This window comes from Bos indicus x Bos taurus, chromosome 11 (assembly GCF_003369695.1).
Source record: "Bos indicus x Bos taurus breed Angus x Brahman F1 hybrid chromosome 11, Bos_hybrid_MaternalHap_v2.0, whole genome shotgun sequence".
In the NCBI taxonomy this organism is placed as follows: Eukaryota; Metazoa; Chordata; class Mammalia; order Artiodactyla; family Bovidae; genus Bos; species Bos indicus x Bos taurus.
The window spans coordinates 63053828-63075714 of record NC_040086.1 but is presented as its reverse complement, the minus strand read 5'-3'; the positions used below and the strand labels follow the sequence as shown (position 1 = coordinate 63075714).

At 45.8% G+C, this 21887-nt stretch overlaps 1 protein-coding gene across 1 annotated transcript in view; it reads right to left on the bottom strand.

Moving 5' to 3' along the window:
- Positions 1–5932: 5932 nt before the first annotated feature.
- The window catches only part of SLC1A4 (solute carrier family 1 member 4), a 30044-nt gene continuing 14089 nt past the window's right edge, over positions 5933–21887 (bottom strand). Inside the window, exons 3-8 of the mRNA XM_027555636.1 lie at positions 21114–21176; positions 19072–19238; positions 12764–12997; positions 11222–11416; positions 10789–10923; positions 5933–8774 (exon numbers count right to left, since the gene is read on the bottom strand). Of these exons, the coding sequence (XP_027411437.1) occupies positions 8546–8774; positions 10789–10923; positions 11222–11416; positions 12764–12997; positions 19072–19238; positions 21114–21176 (1023 nt within the window). The 3' untranslated portion in view covers positions 5933–8545. The remainder of the gene's footprint in view (positions 8775–10788; positions 10924–11221; positions 11417–12763; positions 12998–19071; positions 19239–21113; positions 21177–21887) is intronic.

Sequence of the window (21887 nt, the reverse complement as noted above, 5' to 3'; positions counted from 1 at the left end):
AGGTCCAAACCTAGACCCATTGAATCAGGCTCTCTAGGGTGGGGCTTAAGCATTTTTATGCTCAGGTGATTCTAATGAGAACCACTGGGTAGGACTTTCTACTTTGCTTCATTTATTTTCATGAATGTGGCTTTACCTCTCTCTGTGGGGTCTCTGAGGATTTAAGATGAAATAACAGCATAGGTTTTTCTAGTAAGTAGTATCTGTGGCTGGAGGCCAGCTTCCAGTTCAAAGACTTACACAGATGAGGTCTACTTGTGTTATAGCTCCCATCTCCACTCACAGGCCAGGATCTCTGGGGGCCACCTCAGAGTCTCCCTGAGGTATGTGCCTTAGTTTCCCTTTCCACTGATAAACTGCCAGCCAGTCAACCCACAAACTTCAGGCCATTGTCCTAGGGTTGGGATGGCTGCGCTATCTTTCATGGGCTGAACACCACAGCCTAATTTACTTGGCTTTCCAGTTTCCAGCAAACCACACCAGTGGCAAATGGATCAGGAGAGATGAGACATATTTTCTTTACAGCAGGGGTTGGCAACCTTTTTCCATAAAGGCCCAGCTGGTAAGTTGGGCCATCTAGATTTTCTGGGACAAGGCCAAATTGAGGATATCATGTAGGTTCTTCTATTAATGTAACAGAAGAGAAAATTCCTGCCCCATCCTACCCCCACTTTGCCTGGGGTGGACCATTCCCAGGAGTGGGCATCTTGATGCCCAGGTGCCATCAGCTTGGAGATATTTTCAGGACAGACAGCCACTGGCCTGTGTGGGGAGGGGCTTGATAGACCGTAGGTGAAGGGTTGGCTGCCAGTGTCACCTAGAGCCTGGAGCATAAGTCCAGTCATCTCAACTTGGGCCGCTGGCCGCATTTGCCAAGTTGTCAACACGTGGACTGGGCTTCTACTCCCTGTTCCCCAGCATGTGCCAACAGCAAAGTCCCCAACATGTAGGTGGTGACAGCGTAGGCCCTGGGCAGGGATAAGATGTAGCCTCCAGCCAGAGAAGCTGGTGTTGGCAGTGGAGTGGGGAACGGGGACAGGGCCATGTATGACTTTCCACCAGGGCCCCTGTATCAGATACACATATTAAAGATTACAGTTTGTGACTGTGGTCTGGGCCATGTATGACTTTCCACCACACGGGCCCCTGTATCAGATACACATATTAAAGATATGGTCTTATAAAAACACATGGAATTCAGGCTGAACTATATGCTTTCCTTCTGTTTTCAAAATAAATTATTTTCGTGGGCTCCTAAATGTACTGTGGACCCAAGGCCCTGTGTGTTCTGAGACTAATGAGTGAGCTGGCCCTGACCTGGGTGGATGGGGCTACCGATGCTTAGTCTCCTTGACTGCTCTTTGTCTGTTGGAGCAGTGCCCAAGGCCATTCAAAAGCAAGAAGCAGGCTGGCTTTGACCTGGGGGCCACGGTTGGCTGACCCGCTACTCTAGATGGTCAGGATACAATTAGCTGAGAGCATTTCCCATGGGCCACAGGACACCTAAGAAAAGACATGGTCACCCAGAGAGACTGGGAACCAGTACAGAGAGCTGGATCTCCTGCCATGTCATGCCACCAACCCTATTATTTTTCTTAATGAAGTATTCCTGACTAATGGAAAATGTATAAAACATATTCGGTCAACTTAGTGCATTATCATAAAGTAAACACCCATTCAGATCAAGAAGCAGAACATAGTGAGCATTTCTGGAGGCCCCTCTAGTTCCCTTCCAATCATCGCCCCTCTCTCCACCTGATCATGGCTACTCAACTGACTTGTAACCCTGGTCACTTTTGTTGATATAAATGGAATAGTGCCACACAGAGCATTGTACTCTTTAGTGTCTGGATGCTTTCAGTTCTGGCCATTGGTGCTCTTGTTTCTGGAAGGACTGAATGGAGCGGATCACCACTCACAAGATCCGTTTGTTGTAAGATTGCTTCTCTTACATGGACACAGCTGGAGGTGAGGGAGGTCTGGGAGCAACCCAAAAAGGCAGCCCAGGGTGCTCTGTGGCCTAGAGAGATAAAGGGTACATTGATGCCACAAAGTGCCTGGCAACAGACCCGGTGAAAGACACACCAACAGGAAAACTGACCTGACCAGGAAAGTTAATTAAGGAGGTTCCTCTTAACCTCAACCTCATTGCCTCTGGGACTCATTAGCCACCACTTATTAAAAAGAAAAAAAATTTTTTTTTACAGGGCAGACATTTTCAACATGCTTTTTATTTGTTATTGTTCAGTTGCTCAGTTGTGTCCAACTCTTTGCCACCCCATGGACTGCAGCATGCCAGGCTTTCTTGTCCTTCACTATCTCCTGGAGTTTGCTCAAACTCATGCCCATTGAGTCGGTGATGCCATCCAACCATTTCACCCTCTGTCATCCCCTTCTCCTCCTGCCTTCAATCTTCCCCAACATCAGGGTCTTTTCCAATGAGTCAGCTCTTTGCATCAGGTAGCCAAAGTATTGGATCTTCAGCTTCACCATCAGTCCTTCCAATGAATATTCAGCATTGATCTCCTTTAGAATTGACAGGTTGGATCTCTTTGCTGTCCAAGGGACAGTCTTCACCAGCACCACAGTTCAAAAGCATCAATTCTTCCAACTTCTGAGGTCAGGGCTGCACAATACACAACTCCAGGGAGCATCGAGTACACAGAACACGATGTGCACCATATCAGGCACGGATCCGCACAGTGCAGAGACCAGAATGTTAGCAGACTCAGTTGCCTGGATCCAGGCCACACTATAACTTAGCACGTGGTCTAGATAACTAAACCTTCATCAGCTACACCTGTGTGGGGAAAAGTTCTTCAAATTAGTTAAGTGTTCTGGTTATCCACTATTAACCTAGAAATTCAATCCCCTCCATCCCCCCACCACCACCGCCAATAGGCTAAAATGACTGAATCTGTATCTGATGATAAAGAAGATCTTACATGGAATGTCCCTGGTAGTCCAGTGGTTAAGAATCTGACTTGCAATGCAGGGTATGTGGGTTCAATCCCTGATTGGGGAGCCAAGATCCCACATGCTGCAGAGTAACTGAGCCTGCTTGCCACAACTAAGACCAACAAAGCAGCCAGATAAGCAAATAAATGTTTAAAAAAAAAAAAGAGAGAGAGAGAAAATATCTTACATGCTCTCCTGTGGGTGTGTGTGGAAAGGTGGGCAATGATTACACTTTTTTTCCAAAGGTAATTTTTTTTTTTTTTGCCATGCCCATTGGCATGTGAGATCTTGGTTTATGGGCTAGGGATCGAACCCACACCCCCTGCATCGGAAGTGTGGAGACTTAATCACTGGACCACCAGGGAAGTCCCAGTGATTTAAAACATCAGTTCTTTTTATCTGGGATGTATCTGTAAAAGACAATATCTATATCTACAAATACAAAATATCCAGAATAGGCAAATCCATAGAGATAGAAAATAAATTAGTGGTTGTCAGAGATTCTGGGTTTCTTTTTGAGCTGATGAAAATCTTCTGGAATCAGATTGTGGTGATGGATGCACAACTCTCTGAATGTATTGAAAACTACTAAATCTTTAAAGAAGTGAATTTTATGGTGTGTGGATTATTAAAAAATTTTTTTTAATTCTATTATTTTTTTTCAAAACATGAACAGACACTGAGTCTTCATTGACCTCAGGACATTTGCTGAAACTATTTTTTTTTCCTCCACAAAGAAGGACCATGTCTGAGCTTAATGCATGATTTTCTTTTTCCCCTAAAGGCAGAGCTAGGGGACAGCCATGAAGACCACACTAAGAATCCCAAAACTATCATCTCAGTCTTGTGTGTCACTCCAAATAATCCTAAATCTGCTAAAAATCTAGCTCAACACTCTTCTGTATATTGTTTGTAGAAAATAATGTAGGTTTGAGACTCTGATAAGAGAAAATTTAGGATACTCAGTTCCAACTCTTTGAAAAGATGGAAAACAGTGGGGATCACAGTGTTCTTTCTTCCCTTGAGATGGGAAAGTTTTCTTCCAAATGACTCAAGATTTCCCTCTTGTTATATGCTCCCTCAATTCTCATTCACTGAGAGCCTCAAGAAGGGGGCCCAGGGCCCATGGCCCTACAATTGGGAGGTAGACCAGAAGCCTGCCTTTGTGTCCCCTGAACATGAGGAAAAAGGGTTGAGCTTAGGCCAGGAGAGCAACTTCCTGTGTAGAAGGCAGGACCCTGCTGGAAGCAGCTGTCTGCATTCAGAGTTGCAACTTGGGAGGATAATAGTTGAAGGACGGAAAGCCTGAGTTTTCTAGACGTGGCCTTCTGTTATGAATAAGGGACATTTGCATGCATTCTGACAATCATTTATAAAGCCTTGTTTCTTTTAGGTAGTTATCGAAGTATTTTTAGCACAAGTGTTCAAAATGGGCATACTCTCATACCACACAGGCATAGATCTGCAGAAAAGCCCCCGAGTTGAATTAGATCTTCCTTTCTGTCTTTCCAAGCCAAACAAGGAAATGCCACTCATTGGGCCTGATGAAAGGGCCACAGGCTGGGTGGGAAGCTTTCTTGCCGATGTGTCTCATCTGAGAGCCAGCATGACAGAGGAACTTTCCTGGGCCAGGCACTCTTTTGAGCCTCTTACAGGTATCAACTCCTCTACTCTTCACAAGCCTCTCCACTGGCAGGATTATTATCCCCATTTTAAAGACGAATAGACTGAGGCACAGAGCCATTATCATGCTCAGGGTCATACAGTAAGAAGTGGCAGAGCTGGGACTGGACACAGTGCGTATTCCTCCTTGCTGCATCATTCATGCATTCATGGTGTCACCAGATGTTCCTCTGTGCAGGCTTCGGTGACCCAAAAGATCAGCACCCTCTATTCTCCCCTGGGGAGAGGTGGCTTATGGAACTGCCATTCTTGATATGACATGAAAAGCTTAATCACTGAGTACTCACCCCAGTCTCCAAATACTCCACCCAGAGAATCAAGGGAGCCACACTCCAAGGTGGGAATCTAAATGTCATTAGTAACAAGCCCCATCGGGCACTTGACCTGTGCAGGCTCTCCTCATCCCTTTGGGCCTTGCCCAGAAAGTAAAACTGGCTTCCATATTCTGTGGAGGGCTGGATATCTCCAGGTGAGAGCAGGGTTCTCTTCCTTCTGAGGGCCCAGGGTCTGGAAACTAAGGCTGTCATTGGGAGCTGGTGGGATAATCCTATTGTAAGAAGCTTCTAAATTTCCTAATAGTGCTGGGATGCAACGTCACTGAACATGTGTGCTCAGTCATTTCAGTCATGTCCGACTCTTTGCAACCCCATGGACTGTAGACCGCCAGTCTCCTCTGTCTATGGGATTCTTCAGGCAAGAACACTGGAATGGGTAGCCATGCCGTCCTCCAGGGGATCTTCCTGACCCAGGGATTGAACCCGAGTCTTTTACGTTTCCTGTGTTGGCAGCTGGGTGCTTTACCCCTAGCATCACCTGGAAAACCCCCACTGAACATGAGATGATATGAAAGAAGGTTCTGGGTATGTTAATGAGGATGGTAGGCACGGGCAACTGTTTTATGCAGGGACTTTCTCAGTGATTCTACAGACAGGGGCATTCTTCCAGCTTGGCTCTGGGCTTTCACTAGATGGTCAATTAATACTTGTTGACCTTGTTCTAACAAGGCTTGGCTTAATGGAGGTATATGGCCAAACCACTCACTGTTTCAAGGGTCTGGCTCGGCTTGAGTGGGAGGAGCCCAGGAGCCTGGAGCTCACCACCGCAAGCCACATCAGTGATGGTTCTGCAGCAGCTCTGCCACCTGAGTGGGCTCCCCTGCTACAGGGGTCATGCTGGCTAAATGCAGCTAGAAAAATAACCCCTCAATTTGTCACCCACAGGCCATCCCCCAGAAGAACTCCACCAGTCAATGCAACTTCAAAACACAAGAAAAAAATAAAGGAACATTGGATTCTAGTAGAAATCCTGTATTCATTTTGAAGACTGCTATGTTTTAAGGCAAGTGTCACATATTGAAAAGAGATGAACAGCATTATGACAAGTTAGAGCAGGGGACACATCATCAGACAATGAGAGGGTGGCATTTTTCCCCAGCTGGCTCACTCCCAGTTTGATTCCTCTTTCGGACAGAAAAACAGGGAGAAACCAGGGAAAGGGGAGCGATCATCACAGGGGTTTTACATGGAAGCACCCTTCCCTAGGCCACGTGCTCCCCACACTGCACTCCCAGGTCCTGGAGAGACTGTGTGCAGCCCCTGGGTCAGACTGTCCATGTTTTGTGAAATTCACCTTTAGAAACAGGAAAATCAGGATGCCAAAGCCACACAACTTGCAGTTAATTCACCTCTGCCCCAAAATTCAAACTTGTTTGGACTGGAGCTAAAATACACAAACACACATGTAGATATAGATGCTAAACACATGTATGCCCCCCACATGCTACACATATGTGTGTACACACATAGTTACATAGATGTGCAAGAGGGAAAGATAAGATCTAGCAAAGGCTGAAAAATAATGAATGTTCACTTGCAGTTTGGAATCCAGCCATGTGATTATTTCTCCTTTAAAAATAGAAGGCATCAACAACAAGCCAGAGGGTAAAGGCTTCCATGTACTGCTGAGCCCAGCTCCTGGTCACTCCTGCTTCACAGGGGTGGCTTAGCTTGTTTTAAAGAGGGCTAAGAGGGAGCACGGCCTGCCACCGGCTGGGTCTTCCCTGTGCCCCTTGGCTCTTCCCCACCACTTCTGCTCAGGCCCATGCCCCATAATTTTAAAACAGGGGAGCTTCACTGTCTCTGTCCCTCCCCCTATTCTAGCTGTGATGGGACATACACCATAACGGTGTGCTCCCCTTCTGCAGGGCTTGGGTGATAGCAACAGAGAAAACAGGGGAATGAGCAAGGCTGCAAGTTTGGGAGCTTGAATAATGGCCAGCGTGTGGCGGCAGAAACGTGCCTGGGTCTGGGAGTCCCTGGGAGGCCAGGCACCCAAAAGTGGGCTGGGAGGTTAATTCACAAAAAGATGAAGGACAATAGGAAGAGGCTGCATTTGATGCTCACAAGAAACTGCCAAAAGCACGAGTGACGTGATAACAGTTGCTCCTGCACACAAAACAAAGCCCTGCTCATAAAAGCTGTCCTCCCCGGGAGAAGGGACCTCCCGGAGAACGTAGGTATCACTTAGGTAACAGTGAGGAAGGTACGGGGTTAAGTGTTAGCACTTAATAGCCAAGATGCGAAATGATCATTTTCCACAGATTCACTCAATTTGCCTCACCAGACTCCTCTGAGGTAGGTAAAAGGCAGGTGACATCAGCCCCATTTTACTGATGGGGGAGAGTGAGGCCCCAGGACTTGCTGTAGGTCACCCCACACATACACACCAACAACTACAGAGAAACAGCAGTCTTGTGCCTTTTAGGTCTTCCTTCCCTGCCCCTGGCAACACTGGTTCTCTCTATAAAGCCCCCTCTCCAACGTTCAACCTGAGTCAGTAGGAATCAGGTAGACCATTTGGCTGATAATTTTAAACTCTGATGTGCTGGAGGAAAGGGAAACCACGCCTATCAAAATCAGCCAAAGCCAGGACATCTGGCTTCACCCCAGTGAAGAGTGGGTTTGTGTTTTTTTTTTTTTAATTTGTTTTGCTTTAAGGAAGGGTCTAGTTGGATTGAAATCTATTGCTAGACCAGTCAGGGTCCTGAATGTAATGACCATATCACACCTCCCCAGAGGCAGAGGCCCCTCTGTGGCCTGTTTCCCAAATCAGAGTGGAGGTGGATAAAGCTACAGTGTTGGCAGAAATCCAGATCATGAAAGCAGAAAACTTTCTGGGGCTGGGGCCAGACTGGGGACATTAATATATGTGAGTGTGTGTCCTTACCCGTCAGGCTGCTTCCCTTTCCCCTGCAGGCTACACTCCCCCTCCTTTCTTTGACCTCAGAATGTAATTGTTTACCTAATGCCGCTAACCAGAGACACCAGCAGTGCTAACACCATGGAGTATTTCTAACTTGATGGGCATGCAGCGCCTCCAGCCCAGTGAACCAGAAGCCAGCCATGCCTAGTTGGAGACTCTTAACACCTGAGTCCCAGCTCAGAGAATTCCAGCCAAGGACACGAATTCGGGAATTTTTCCAATTATTCTGGTTCACAAGGTGACAGATGACTGCCACCCGCCCAGGTCTGTCCAGGAAGTATCCAAATGCTGAACTTTCCTGGGTGCAATGAAATAACATGTGCATCTTCCAAGCTTTAACTGCCAGGTCTCTGTGAGCCTGTTACTCCCCACGCTGGCAGCTCGAGGGTGTGCTTCCAGACAGAGCCAGGGTGTGCACAGTTGACCTGGACATGGTCGAGTGTCAAATGTCAGAGTGTCTTGGTCCTCAGGAGTCAGTTCCCACTGGGAAACCCAATGCCTGTGCTGAGAAGTAACCCTCACACTGGTGGCTGGGCCAGTGCATTGCTCGGGAGGCGAAAAGTCGGTGAGGGCGGTGCCAGGGCCAGGTGGCCAGACTGATGGGGTGGGCACCCCCGGTGCGTGAGCTGGAAGCCCAGCCTCATCACAGAACCGACTCCTTGGACTCTGGGGTGCTGGCTGCTGGGCCGGTGGGGTTTGGGTGTGTCACCAGGGGTGATGTCTCCTCCTCCGACTTGGAGTTAGGGATGGCCTCCACTTTGACCTCGCTCAGCTCCTGCTCCCCTCTCTTCATCGCCTTCTGATTCAGGTGGTGGAGGATGCCCGCACCCAGGGCATCGCCCTCCACGTTCACCACGGTGGTGGTGCGGTCCCTGCAGGGAGAGAACAGGCAGGCGTTACAGTCGATGCCGCCTGGAGCCACCAGGAGGCAGATGTCACTGCAGGCCGAGGTACCAGGAGGCTGTGACCCTGAGGGAGGGCAAGCTAAGGATATGGGGTGCTGCTTGATGCTAAACTGATTTTCTCCAAATATTTTTCATTCTTATGAAACTACCAGACCCACTCATTGTAGAAAACTTGGGGAGAAGAGAAGTATAAAGGAAAAATCAAAAGTCACTCCCCACCATCCTCTGCACCCCTGAGTGAACCAGTAGTGACATCTGGATCTGTTTCCTTCCAGAAATCTCCCTATGTGTGCACTTCATGTGTGAGACATCGTTGTGTAAAAGTTATAAGTAACTGGGATGACGAGTGCTTCCCTGGTGGCTCAGATGGTAAAGAATCTCCCTGCAGTGCAGAAGACCTGGATTTGATCCCTGGGTTGGGAAGATCCCCTGGAGAAGGGACTGACAATCCACTCCAGTGTTCTTGCCTGGAGAATCCCCATGGACAGAGGAGCCTGGCAAGCTACAGCCCACGGGGTCGCAAAGAGTCAGACATGACTGAGCGACTAAGTACCCACACACAATTGGGGTGATGGTGCATATTCGGTCCTGGGTCCAGCTTCCCTGCCACTCACCGTTACCCTGTGGGAACCTCCCTCTTGGTCTCACGTCCACACTGCATCTCTACTGAACTGTAACCTTCATGTGCTTCCCATGGCTGTTGGCAAATACCATCTCACAGAGAACGGCACTGCCCTTTCCAGAAGCTTTGTCTTCCCAGATCCCAACAACCAGCACCCCTCCCTGGGGCTCAGAGGAAGTATCATGCTCATTCTGAAGAAGGAGGGAAAATAGGAACTTGCCTGAGGTGCTGGAGAAGCTGAGAGTTGTGGAATCAGAGGTTGTGGGTGGTGGGGGTCTCACTTGGGCAGCTTGCTTTGTGCCAGACCTCCCTCGTCCCGACCAAGCACCCCTTAAACGCCTGCCTTCCCCATGGAGGGGAGCTGGTGAGGAAGGAGGTGGGGCCTCTGACACTCTGCCCTGGTCCCTCTTACTCACCACCACAGGGACTGAGTCCCTCCGATGTGCTGTCTGAACACTGCACAGCACTGTTCAGCATCTCCAAAGCACTTTTCACCGCCAAGGAGCTCAAGGAATTCTGAGAAGTCCCTTCAAGTTTCCAGGGCTTAAAAATAAGGTTGGAACCCAGCACTCCTAACCACCGTGGGCAGATCCACCAGCCCAGGGCCAGGCTCTCATGGTCAGGATATCCACACCCAGCTCTGACCAGCCTGGCCAGGATTGTCTTCCCCAGTGCTGACTGAACGCTCTTCCATGTGCTGCGCATGTGCTAACTCGCTTAGTCTCCACTACAACTCTGCTGTAGGGCTCTGTTCTTATCCCCTTTTCACAGACTGGCAGACTAAATCACAGACAGTTCATATCACACTAGTAAATGATGTGAACCCAGGCTCCAGGGCTCGATTCTTTTTTTTTTTTCAGGGCTCATTTCTTATTCACGTGCTCTACCTACTGTCCAACATCAGTCCCTCACTGACCTTCCCTGTGATACAGGTATTGTTTGTATCTGAGAAAAGTGTCATGGGACTCAAGGCAGCAACAATTAGAAACTTCTGCGTCTTTACAGGAGCCCTGGTGATGGTTACCGAGATCACAGCTCCTTTCTAACTCTGCCCCTGAGCCCAAGCCCAGGCCCGTGCATTAGCAGTGCTCATCTTTTCTCCCCTTACAGAAATCACTCCTTGGACATTCCAAGCCAAGAACAATCATTCCCGAAGATTCACTGCTCCAATGGTTATGACCCCTATGCAGCCAACAATCTCCACAGATGCTTGGGCCTCTGACTTTTCTGAATGTTCTAAGCAAGTTCTCAGTAATGGCATGTTTTAAGTTTCTCTGCATGCCCCGGGCCAGTGCCAAGCTCCTACGGAGCTCAATACAGACTTTCTTTTATTCAGTGCCCTTAAGACTTGCTACTTACACAATCCAGTCCACAGCCAGGATCAGAGAGAGGTCATGAGTGGGCAGCCCGATGGCCTCCAGGATAATGGCGATGGTGAGGACCCCTCCAGCGGGCACGCCTGCTGCTCCAACACTGGACGCTGTGGCCGTCACTCTAGGGGATGGGACAGCAGGATCACCCATGAGCCCAGAGCACCAAGGGGACGCAGAGACATGCAGAACATGGCAGCCATGGCTTGGAACTGAAAACCACACAACCCTAGTCTGTCGACTACACCCTTGAGAGAGGATCCACTTTCTTCAAGTAATGAATTCATGCTGTCCTCATTTACAAGTGAGATGCCCGAGTCAGGGTAAGATTGTATTCATGAAGTTTTTCAAAGGAAATCACAATAAAAAAATCTCAAAGTTTAAACCAGGCCTAAAGGTGAAGGAAAGAATACGGAACTTACAGAATGGTGAAAATCTGTCCAGCTCTCAGCTCCACGTTGTTGAGCTGGGCAATGAACACTGCGGCCACGCACTGGAAGATGGCTGCGCCATCCATGTTCACAGTGGCCCCGATGGGGAGAATGAACCGGCTGATCCTCTTGTCTACACCATTGTTTTCTTCAATGCACTTCATCATAGAGGGAAGGGTTGCTGAGCTGGGAAATGCAAACAACCAAATAAGAGAATAGTTCTTCGTGACCAGGCTAACCTATTACTCAGCTCAGACCCAGGAATAGAGCAATTAGCACCATCCTAGGTTATGGCACTCTCCCCTTGAAAGAAAAGAAAAATCAGAATTGTTGCAGAGTTTCTGTCACACATGGGGTTATGTCAATTGCTTTCCCAAAGTGTTCAAAACTGGGCTTTCTAGACTTAGTTATTCTTCACCTGGATATACCCGTTCCAGACTTCCCAAGAACCTCACATTGTCTCACAATGCAAAGTATTCTCAAGAAAACAAAGAACTATTTACTCTACACATGCATCTCCTCTCTTGAACATGTTCCCCTCCAAAAAGTAAAAGGCAAACTATGTTTTTTCTTCTACGCCAAGAAGCAGAAATGGCTCTGACAGGACTTCCCTGGTGGTCTGGGGTTAGGGCCCTGTGCTCCCACTGCAGGGGACATGAGTTCAATCCCTGTTCAGGGAAGTTCCGCGTGCTGTGGGAGTGTGGCCAAAAAAAGAGAAGACGAAATGGCTCTGAGAGTTTGGAAAGAGGAACTGCATCCCAAGATAACGAAGGATAAGACCCGCTCCCCACAGTGGGTTCTGCAGACTCTGCAGCCTGTGGCTGGCATAGCTGAAGTAGGCTGGTTTCTGCCAAAGCTGGAGAAACTTACCTCCTTCATTCCTTCCACACCACAACCCGGTCATAGACACTGCAGGGCAGGATGGTGGGAAACAGGCAGCAGAGAGGCAGAAACTAAATGTGTGAATCAAACAATGTGCTGCCATCCTTTCAAAGTTTTCTTTGTATTTGGAAAGCCCAGTGTTTTTCTGGAAGAATATCAGCCATGACAAGGTCCATCTTTTGTGGTAAATTAGATAATCCCACAATATTGTGTACTCCTAGAGAGCTGAGCACACACCCCTCACCAGGATGCCTTATGTCTTGGTCTTATTTCCTAATTCACCCATCCAAAGGGAGAACTGAGCAGGTATCATTCTAGAAACTTTCCTGCAATGCGTTTTGAGTCAAGTGGTTGTCTTCTTTTACTCAGGCTGAGGTCTTGTTAGGGTGAGGACCCATAGCTGGGTAAAATTATGATCTAACTGACCTCTAAGAAGCAAGAAGGAGAAGGGAATGAGGCAATCTCTCATTCTGGCAATCCTAAAAATCTACTTCCCTAAGAGCTATGGGGCTGGCGATGCAAAAAAATCAGATGAAACCAATTTAGAGTTTTCAAGAAACTAAAATTTGTCAAGATGCTAGCTGTGCATCCACCACGGGCTCATCTGGTTCCAAGCTCAAGGGCAGCCAAGGGCACCTGAAAGCCACTCACCTGGAGCAGGTGGCAAATGCTGTTGCAAACGGTGTGAGGAGGCCCAGGAGGAACCTGAATGGGTTTTTTCTTGTGAAGACAAAATAAATAAGTGGCAGAACAATTCCTCCGTGAATAAAATGGCCCAATATAGACGTGAAGATGTATTTCCCCAGGCTGGTCACCAGCATGATGATGTCCTTCATTTCTACAATCTTGCTTCCAACCAGGAACATGATGCCCACAGGTACGTACCTAGGATATGAGCACAGGGCACAGGTAAGCAAGGGTGAGGATGCTGGGGCTGAGAGATGCAGGCCCTTCCTGACATGGGATTTGCGGACTCTCAGCTAGGTGGTTTTCATCTCTCCCTGGGATGACCCTGAGAAACAGAAAAGGATGGGGGTATGCCGTGCCTATTTTACAGGCCATGAAACTGAGTAAAATTAACAGGATCACTCATCGTGGGTGTGGAGTCAGGACGAGACCCAGACTTCTTTCCCCTTGGATATTGTATGTTCTTAACAACTGGATGCTACCAACCACGTGGGCTCCCAAGTGGAAGGAACTCTTTGAGATTATAAGCCTCTGCGACTGTGGGCCTGACTTTCAGCTTTGCTCAGGCTTGCTCTGAGAACTCAGAAACACAAAAGACTAACACCTATTACATTTTGCAGAATTGCTGTGATACAGAATTGAGCCAAAGCTGGGACTTTTGTGAAGTTTCAAATTCTTTGTGGATTGGAAAACATGATTCCATGGGAGAAAGTCACTAACAATGACCTTCTGAGAACACTCTTGGAGTGTGAAGATTTTTTTAATGGCCGGGTGGGAGGAAGAAAGGGAGGAAATGAACTATGGGAGCTACAAAGGACAAAAGTCTGCTGTTTTGAGCTTAACTGAGGATGAATTTTAAAAATATTAAAAAGCAGAAACATTGCTGACAAAGGTCCGTCTAGTCAAAGCTACGGTTTTTCCAGTGGTCATGTATGGATGTGAGAGCTGGACCATAAAGAGTCTGATCGCCGAAAAATTGATGCTTTTGAACTGTGGTGTTGGAGAAGACTCTTGAGAGCTCCTTGGACTCCAAGGAGATCAAACCAGTCAATCCTGAAGGAAATCAGTCCTGAACACTCATTGGAGGGACTGATGCTGAAGCTTCAATACTTTGGCCACCTGATGTGAAGAACTGACTCATTGGACTGACTGGTTTGAACTGGCTCATTGAACTGACTCCCTGATGCTGGGAAAGACAGAAGGCAGGAGGAGAAGGGGACGACAGAGGATGAGATAGTTGGATGGCATCACTGACTCATTGGACATGAGTTTGAGTAAGCTCTGGGAGTTGGTGATGGACAGGGAATCATGGCATGCCACAGTCCATGGGGTCACAGAGTTGGACATGACTGAGCGACTGGACTGAGCTGAAGATGAATTTTATAACTATTGACTTTATTTATAAATTTTAATTATATAGACAATAATGTCACACGGTTCAAATTTCAAAGGATACAAAAGGATGCAGTCTACCTGCCACCTCTGTCCTCCCAACTACCAGGTTTCCTTCCAAGGAGAGATAGCCAGTGTCACTGGTTTCTTAAGACTTCTTCCCAGAGGTGTTCTAAGAAGTATTATTATTTTTAAATCCTATAGTAATACAAAAATATATTCTCCTTTCAAAAAATTAAAACATGATTGCTAAGACCAAAATCTTTAGGCCCTATCCTCAAGCCAGCCCTCTCCTCTGGTAACCAGTCCCACTTCCTATTCTTTTAGATACATGTGTTTAAATATGCATGTGTTTTTTAAACTCCCTATTATGTCTTTGAGACCTTTTCATATCAATACATAGACATCTACCTCATTCTGGTCTTTTTCTTTAATCATGGTAAAGTATGCATAACATAAAACTGACCATATTAACCATTTTAAGTGTACAGTTTGGTGACATCAGTATATTCAAAGTCTTGTGCAACTTTCACTGCTATCCACCTCCAGAACTTTCTCATCATCGCAAACAGAAACTCTGTATTCAATAAATAATAATCCCATGTTCCCCCTCACTGCTGCTTTCAGAGACCACTGTTCTACTTTCAGTCTCTATGAATTTGACTATTCAAGGTGCCCTTATAAATGGAATAATACAATTTTAGCCCCCTTGTGTCTGGCTTATTTCACTTGCGGCTTCCCTGGTGGCTCAGACAGTAAAGAATCAGCCTGCAATGCAGGAGACCCAGGTTTGATCCCTGGGTTGGAAAGATCCCCTGAAGGAGAGCATGTCAACCCATTCATGTCTTTAAGGTTCCTCTATATTATAGCACTTTTCAGAATTTCACTCCTTCTTAAGGCTGAATAATATTCCATTGTATGCATATCCCACATTTTCCTTATCCATTCAATTTGTCAATGGACATTTGGGTTGATTCCACCTTTATCTCATTCTTTTAAAATAGCATCCTCAGAACTACACTATAGATTATTTGCATTGCCCTACTGATGAGCATTTAAATTATTCCCAGGTTTTCATCACCACACAGAACACTGCAAACAGGCCTCTTTGTGCCCACATGCCTATGTTCTCCAGGTAGAGACACCATGAAGTGGGGCTACTGAGTCATGGGGTGTGTTTTAAAGTTTAGTAGATCCTGACAAATTGTTCTCCAATGTGGCTGTTCTAATTCATGTTCCCAGTGGCTTCTAGGAGAATAATCCTTTTCCTGCACCACTGCTGCTGCTAAGTCGCTTCAGTCGTGTCTGACTCTGCAACTCCACAGACGGCAGCCCACCAGGATCCCCCGTCCCTGGGATTCTCCAGACAAGAACACTGGAGTGGGTTGCCATTTCCTTCTCCAATGCATGAAAGTGAAAAGTGAAAGTGAAGTCGCTCAGTCGTGTCCAACTCTTAGCGACCCCATGGACTGCAGCCTACCAGGCTCCTCCATCCATGGGGTTTTCCAGGCAAGAGTACTGGAGTGGGGTGCCGTTACCTTCTCCCCCTGCACCACTGCTTCTAATCCAATGATGATTTTGTCCCCAGGGGACATTAAGTAATATCTGGAGACAGTTTTGGTTCTCACAGCTTTGGTAGGGGGTGCTATTGGCATCTAGGGGCTACAGGCCAAGGATATGCCTAAATAACTATGGCACACAAGACAGCTCCCCACAACAAAGAACATCAATAGTGCTGCTAATAAAGGGTACATTGTACAGCACAATAGCCAAAATACTGGGAAGATAGCCAGTATTTTATAGTAACCATATATGGAATATAATCTATAAAGACTTTGAACCACCATGCTATATACCTGAAACTAATATAACATCATAAATCAACTATTAGTGATTAAGTGAAAGTCACTCAGTCGTGCCCAACTCTTTGCAACCCCATGGACTATTCTTCAGACCAGAATACTGGAGTAGGTAGCTGTTCCCTTCTCCAGGGGATCTTCCCAACCTAGGGATCAAACCCAGGTCTCTTGCATTGCAGGCGGATTCTTTACCAGCTGAGCCACCAGGGAAGCCCTAAATCAACTAAATCAATCTCAATAAAAAAGAAACAGGTTTTTAGTGTTGAAAGTGGGAAATACAGATAAATGAAAATAAAAATTCCTCAAATTCCAAAGGAAAAAAAAAATAGCGCTGCTGTAACTTCACCCTTGTCGGTGCCTGATAGAACCAAGCTTTCACTTCCCTGATTTCTAATAAATTGGCCATCCCTTAAAACGTTTATTGGTCATTCAGGTTTCCTCTTCCATGCATTCCCTGCTCATTTCCTTTGTTCATTTTCTAAGAGTTTATTCAGTCTTTTTCTTTTTCAGTAGTCAAGGCTCTTTATATTAGTTCTTCTCAAACTATCTTTGGTGAAAGACTGGTTCATTTCTACCTAGTTGGTCATGGGCCAGCATTCTTAGAAAAGACACATGCACACACACAAAAATAGAACAATGATCATGGCTTGGATGCTGAAGAATATGAAACTGCTATAAAAGATTTTTAACACTTATTCTCAAGTTCTCTGTTAATTTCACTACAAAAAGATGAACGTTTTGTGAACTTGTACCAGTCTTTTCAATCCCAATGCTTTGAGTGTGAGTGTGTTTGTGTGTGTGTGTGTGTGTGTGTGTGTATAGAGACTATATGTAAATATGTATCACTTTTTTTCAATAAGTGTCTTGTCTTATAACCTCATCCAAGGTTTCCTTTGCATGCAAACATTTTTATATTCTGGTGAAATCAAATTTAGCATCTTTTTATGGCTTTTCCTTTCTGTATTTTGTGTAGGAGGACTTTCTCTACCCCTGTATTTTTTTCTAATACTTTCAGAGGACTCCCTTTCCTCCTTCCTCCCTGGACAGTTTAATGCATGGGTTGGCACCATGAGTTTTACTGGAATACAGCCGAGTTCATTGATTTATAAATTGCCTATGACTGTTTTTGTCCTGGGATGGCACCACTGGCAGCTATGACAGAGACCACATGCCTGCAAGGTTTGCTGACCATCTACTGAGAAATTATTTCTATGAACAGTACAGACTAGGCAGGTGCCTGATATTATAGTAGGTAATTAGTGAAGGAAAGAAAGAGCTGCTACTGAAGACCCTCCCACACCTGGGGGAGATCCTTTAACCAGTTATGTGTGTGTACTTGTATACGTTCTAGTTAATAAGTCATGTCAGACTCTTTAGGGATTCCATGGACTGTAGCCTGCCAAGCTCCTCTGTCCATGGAATTTTCCAGGCAAGAATACTGAAGTGGGTTGCCATGGCCTCCTCCAGGATATCTTCCCTACCCAGGGATCGAACCTGTGTCTCCTGCTTTGCAGATTCTTTACCACTGAACCACCAGGGAAGCCCTTTAATCAGTTAAGGCATCCTAAACCCCAGTTCTGTGTGGGATGCACTTTCTGGGCAACAGATATCCTACTGCAGTGAAGACACTCAGCCGGGTCTGCCTTTCCAAATGTCTGTTTCTGTAACTAACACGTCATGTTGAAGGAATGACTGTAAATTGGTTTCAGATTGAAAACAAATGCTTTCACATAGGAACATCACTTTCCTGCACAGTTTCCTTTAATCCGACCTTTGGGAGGATTTCAGACTGAAAAAAATAAGCCAGGGAAAGAACCTGACAGGATGAAAACACTTTTTCCTTTCTGGGAATATTTTTCTGCCAGAACAACAGGAGTCATATGAAGTGTCATGTTTCTGATGCAGACTCAGACTCTGGAGTTTGGGACTGAGCAAGAAAACTCGGTCAAGCAGGATAAGCAGTACTAGTGGAGGCTCTGAACTTGGTTTCCCAACCAATCTCAAGCTTTCCTACTAAATTCCAGGCTTCTCTCTTAAAATCAGTCCAGCTGCCATCCCAGTATCATCTGAGAGACATCCTAGGATATTTAAGGGTTGACAATAAGGAACAAGTTTTGTGTATGAAAAGATAAACTAGTGTCTCAACAATGAGTGGGTAGAAACTAAAGCCCACAAAGTCTGGCTTCAGTAAAACAGCAGGATAACGCTTACTGAAGCATTGGCATTGGTATGATTTCTGAGAAGTTACTTTGAGAGATCTTGTCAAATTTTTCCTTGTTAGCCAGAAGTCAATCTGGTGGTTTTTATTAAACAAGTACCCTTTCATTGCTATTATATAAAGAGACATTCATGTAAAGAGCATTCCATGTTTACCTGTACGTATGGGGTAAAGATGGATTTGTTCTCCATGTTGTAATACTATAGTAAGGGGCCCTTCATGGCACCCTATTCCAGTACTCTTGCCTGGAAAATCCCATGGACGGAGGAGCCTGGTAGGCTGGAGTCCATAGGATCACAAAGAGTCGGACATGACTGAGCGACTTCACTTTCACTTTTCACTTTCATGCATTGGAGAAGGAAATGGCAACCCACTCCAGTGTTCTTGCCTGGAGAATCCCAGGGACGGGGGAGCCTGGTGGGCTGCCATCTATGGGGTCACACAGAGTCGGACATGACTGAAGCGACTTAGCAGCAGCAGCGGCAAAGAGAAATAAGCCTTATTTTATATGGAATTCATTGCCCCACAAGATGTGGCAAGAATAATGGTGAGACTCATCGATAAATCATCAATGACAGAACCCCAGGGGTCACTATGGGTGACAAGCAAGTGACCAGTAACCATGGTACATGCTTATTTCTCTGAGATCCTTCAACCCTTATACCAAGACTGGTAGTGGTACACCATCCACAGACAGCACTGGGCCGGGTGGCCCCACGGGGTGACCTAGAACAGCTAAGTGGGGTTCTTTTCTGGATGGCAGGAGAAATGAGTGAGAGAGTGGGTGGTAGGGTGACACTCACCACATAATCCATGACACCAGCACCATGGTCGCCTCATTGAAGGCATTGAAAAAACGAATGAGCTCTTCTCCTTCAGAGCCGAGTTTCTTCAGGGCCACTCCTAATACCAGGGCAAAAAGGACCAATCCTAAAATGTTCATCCCTTCAATTTCGGTGCCAATGGGGATCTGTAGGATCAGAGGGGACACAGGGTCTAAGTTTACAACAGATGAGTGAGGACTAAAGAATGCATTTGCTCAGGTCTCTGTCAGACTGAAACAGTGTGCTCAGAAAGAGGAAAGGCTCATATTTCCTCTAACACTAAGTGATTTCACAGATCAAGGGGCCGGAAACTCAAGGGGAGATGGAGTCTCAGGATTTGGAAAGTCAACAAACAGGATTTTCACCTACTTGTTAACTGTGAAAGCTTTGGGAATGGGCATAGGTTGAAGCAGAAAGTACTGAGCCTCTCCTCACTGGATGTGCTCAGGTAGAGGTTGGACAATCATTTCAAAGGGTTGCTTTTAAAAGACAGGGTTTCCCTTGTGGCTTAGTTGGTAAAGAATCTGCCTGCAATGCGGGAGACCTGGGTTCGATCCCTGGGTTGGGAAGACCCCCGGAGAAGGGAAAGGCTACACGCTCCAGTATTCTGGCCTAGAGAATCCCATGTATAGTCCATGGGGTTGCAAAGAATCAGACACGACTGAGCGACTTTCACTTCACTTCACTTTAAAAGACAAGCTGATTGGTGAAAAGGTCCTTCAGATCAAGAGTCAATGATTGTAAGGAATTCCCTGATGGTCTACTGATTAGGATTCAGTGCTTTCACTGCTGTAGGCCCCGGTTCAATCCCTGGTCAGGGAACTAAGATCCCATAAGCCTCAAGGGCGTGGCAAAAAAAAAAAAAAAAAAAAGTCAGTGATTCTATCTTTGGCTACTAATTCTTTGTTGCTAGGTTCTTACCATAGTCTCCTCACTGACAAATTTCAAAAATGATGTTCAGAATCAATATGGATATTTTCAGGATATTCTTTCCTAAATCACCAACTTAAAATGTATAAATATAATGTGTTCTTTATTTTTTCCCAGCAGTACTGAATCTCATTACTGTAAGCATATATGTTAGACAAACATTTTATTCCATCACAACACATTATGAAATTCTGAATAGGAAACATGTCAGTGTGGTAAAAACTGAAAGAGCATTTTTACCATCATTCTAGTCTGAGCTCTAGTCCCGGCGATATTAAAATAACTTCTCTGAGCTTCAGATGCTTCATCTGCAAGATGAAGTGAAAGGGACTAAATTATTAGCTTTCAACTTTTTTAAAAAAAAAGTAGAACTTTTCCTTCAATCAAAAACAGGCTGGTAGAACTCAGAGCCACTTAGCCCTGGGGAGGTGTATGGGGGATGGGGGAAGGGCAAAGTTCCTCCTTCTTCCCATGGCAGCTTCATAGCTGGACTAAATAATCCCTGAGGTCCCTTGTCCCTTTCAGCTCCAGCATGAAGGCTAGGACTTAGCTCAGTGTCTAGTAAACAACAGGTACTCAAGGGACTTCCCTGGTGGTCTAGTGGTTACTCTGTGCTTCAGCTACAAGGGACTCAAGTTCAATCCCTGGTCAGGGAACTAAGATTCCCACATACATGCCTTGTGGTGTGTCCAAAAACAAAACAAAACAAAACAAAACCAACACACAGACAACAACAAAAGAAACAACAGGTACTCAAAACATACTTGTGAATGAAAGATGGTTATAGTGAGTTAAACCCCTAAGACAAATTCTATGTGCAAGGGTAGGTTAAATCACCTATTATTTATATTTCAGAAAAACAGAAGGGATGTTACACAATTTTTTTTAAGAAAGGGGACATTAGTTTCAATTCAATGAAATGAACATCCTAAAGATGGTAAACGGCCCAAAGAACAAACCTAAACTGTGTGATTCAAACCCCAGTCTTCAGTCCTGCTGAGAAAAAAATAAGCATCATGCATGCTCCTTGAGTTCAGAAGCATTATTTGTGTTATAGGATTTGTCGTAAGTGATCTCACAAAAATCCTTACTTTTTCAATGGTCACCTTTCCAGCGCTCGTGTTGTAGGTCACTTCTCTGTAGTCAGTTGCATACTGTGAGTGAGAGAAAGAAAACCCCGTCAGTTCACAGCTGAAGACCTTTCCCAAGAGGAATCCAGAGGACTGCTGGGCCTCTTGCTACTTCGTTGCTCTTCTCTCCAGGTCTGCTGGCATTCCTCACTTGCTTGGCCGGACAAGGGCCTCTGAGGACTGTACCAAAGTCACTTAAGATCAGGGCAACATGCACTCTAGGAGACCGCTGATTATTTAGGAACCCAAGGGAATGGAGAGAATTTCCTCGGTCCCCAGACCCTGGCTTGGAGAAGGTCTGTACAATTTCAAGCTGATATCGTAAACAGCTGAGAATTCATATTATTTGGAGAAACTTGGTATTCATTCCATAATACTAAAGTTCATTTTTTTGATGTGCCCTTTTATTTTCATTAATTTATTTATGCTCCACTCTGTTCCAAAACTTACTTGAGCTTGACTGCTTTTCAGCATCTAATATGCCTTCAGCCCTCCACTCCTCAAAACAAAGGATGGGGGCAAGATGGTGTTTTTTGGCTGAGTCTTCTGGGACACCCACTCATCAGAGGGGAACTATCTTTCCAACTCTGGTTCTGTGGTTGACTTCACACACTTCTGCCTGACACACACAGGTGTCTCCCTGCAGCTGTGTGCACTAACGTTTAGTGGACTCTGTTATATGACACCCTTCCTCACCCTTCTAAGGACACAAGGCTTTTGAACTGTTAAAAAGGG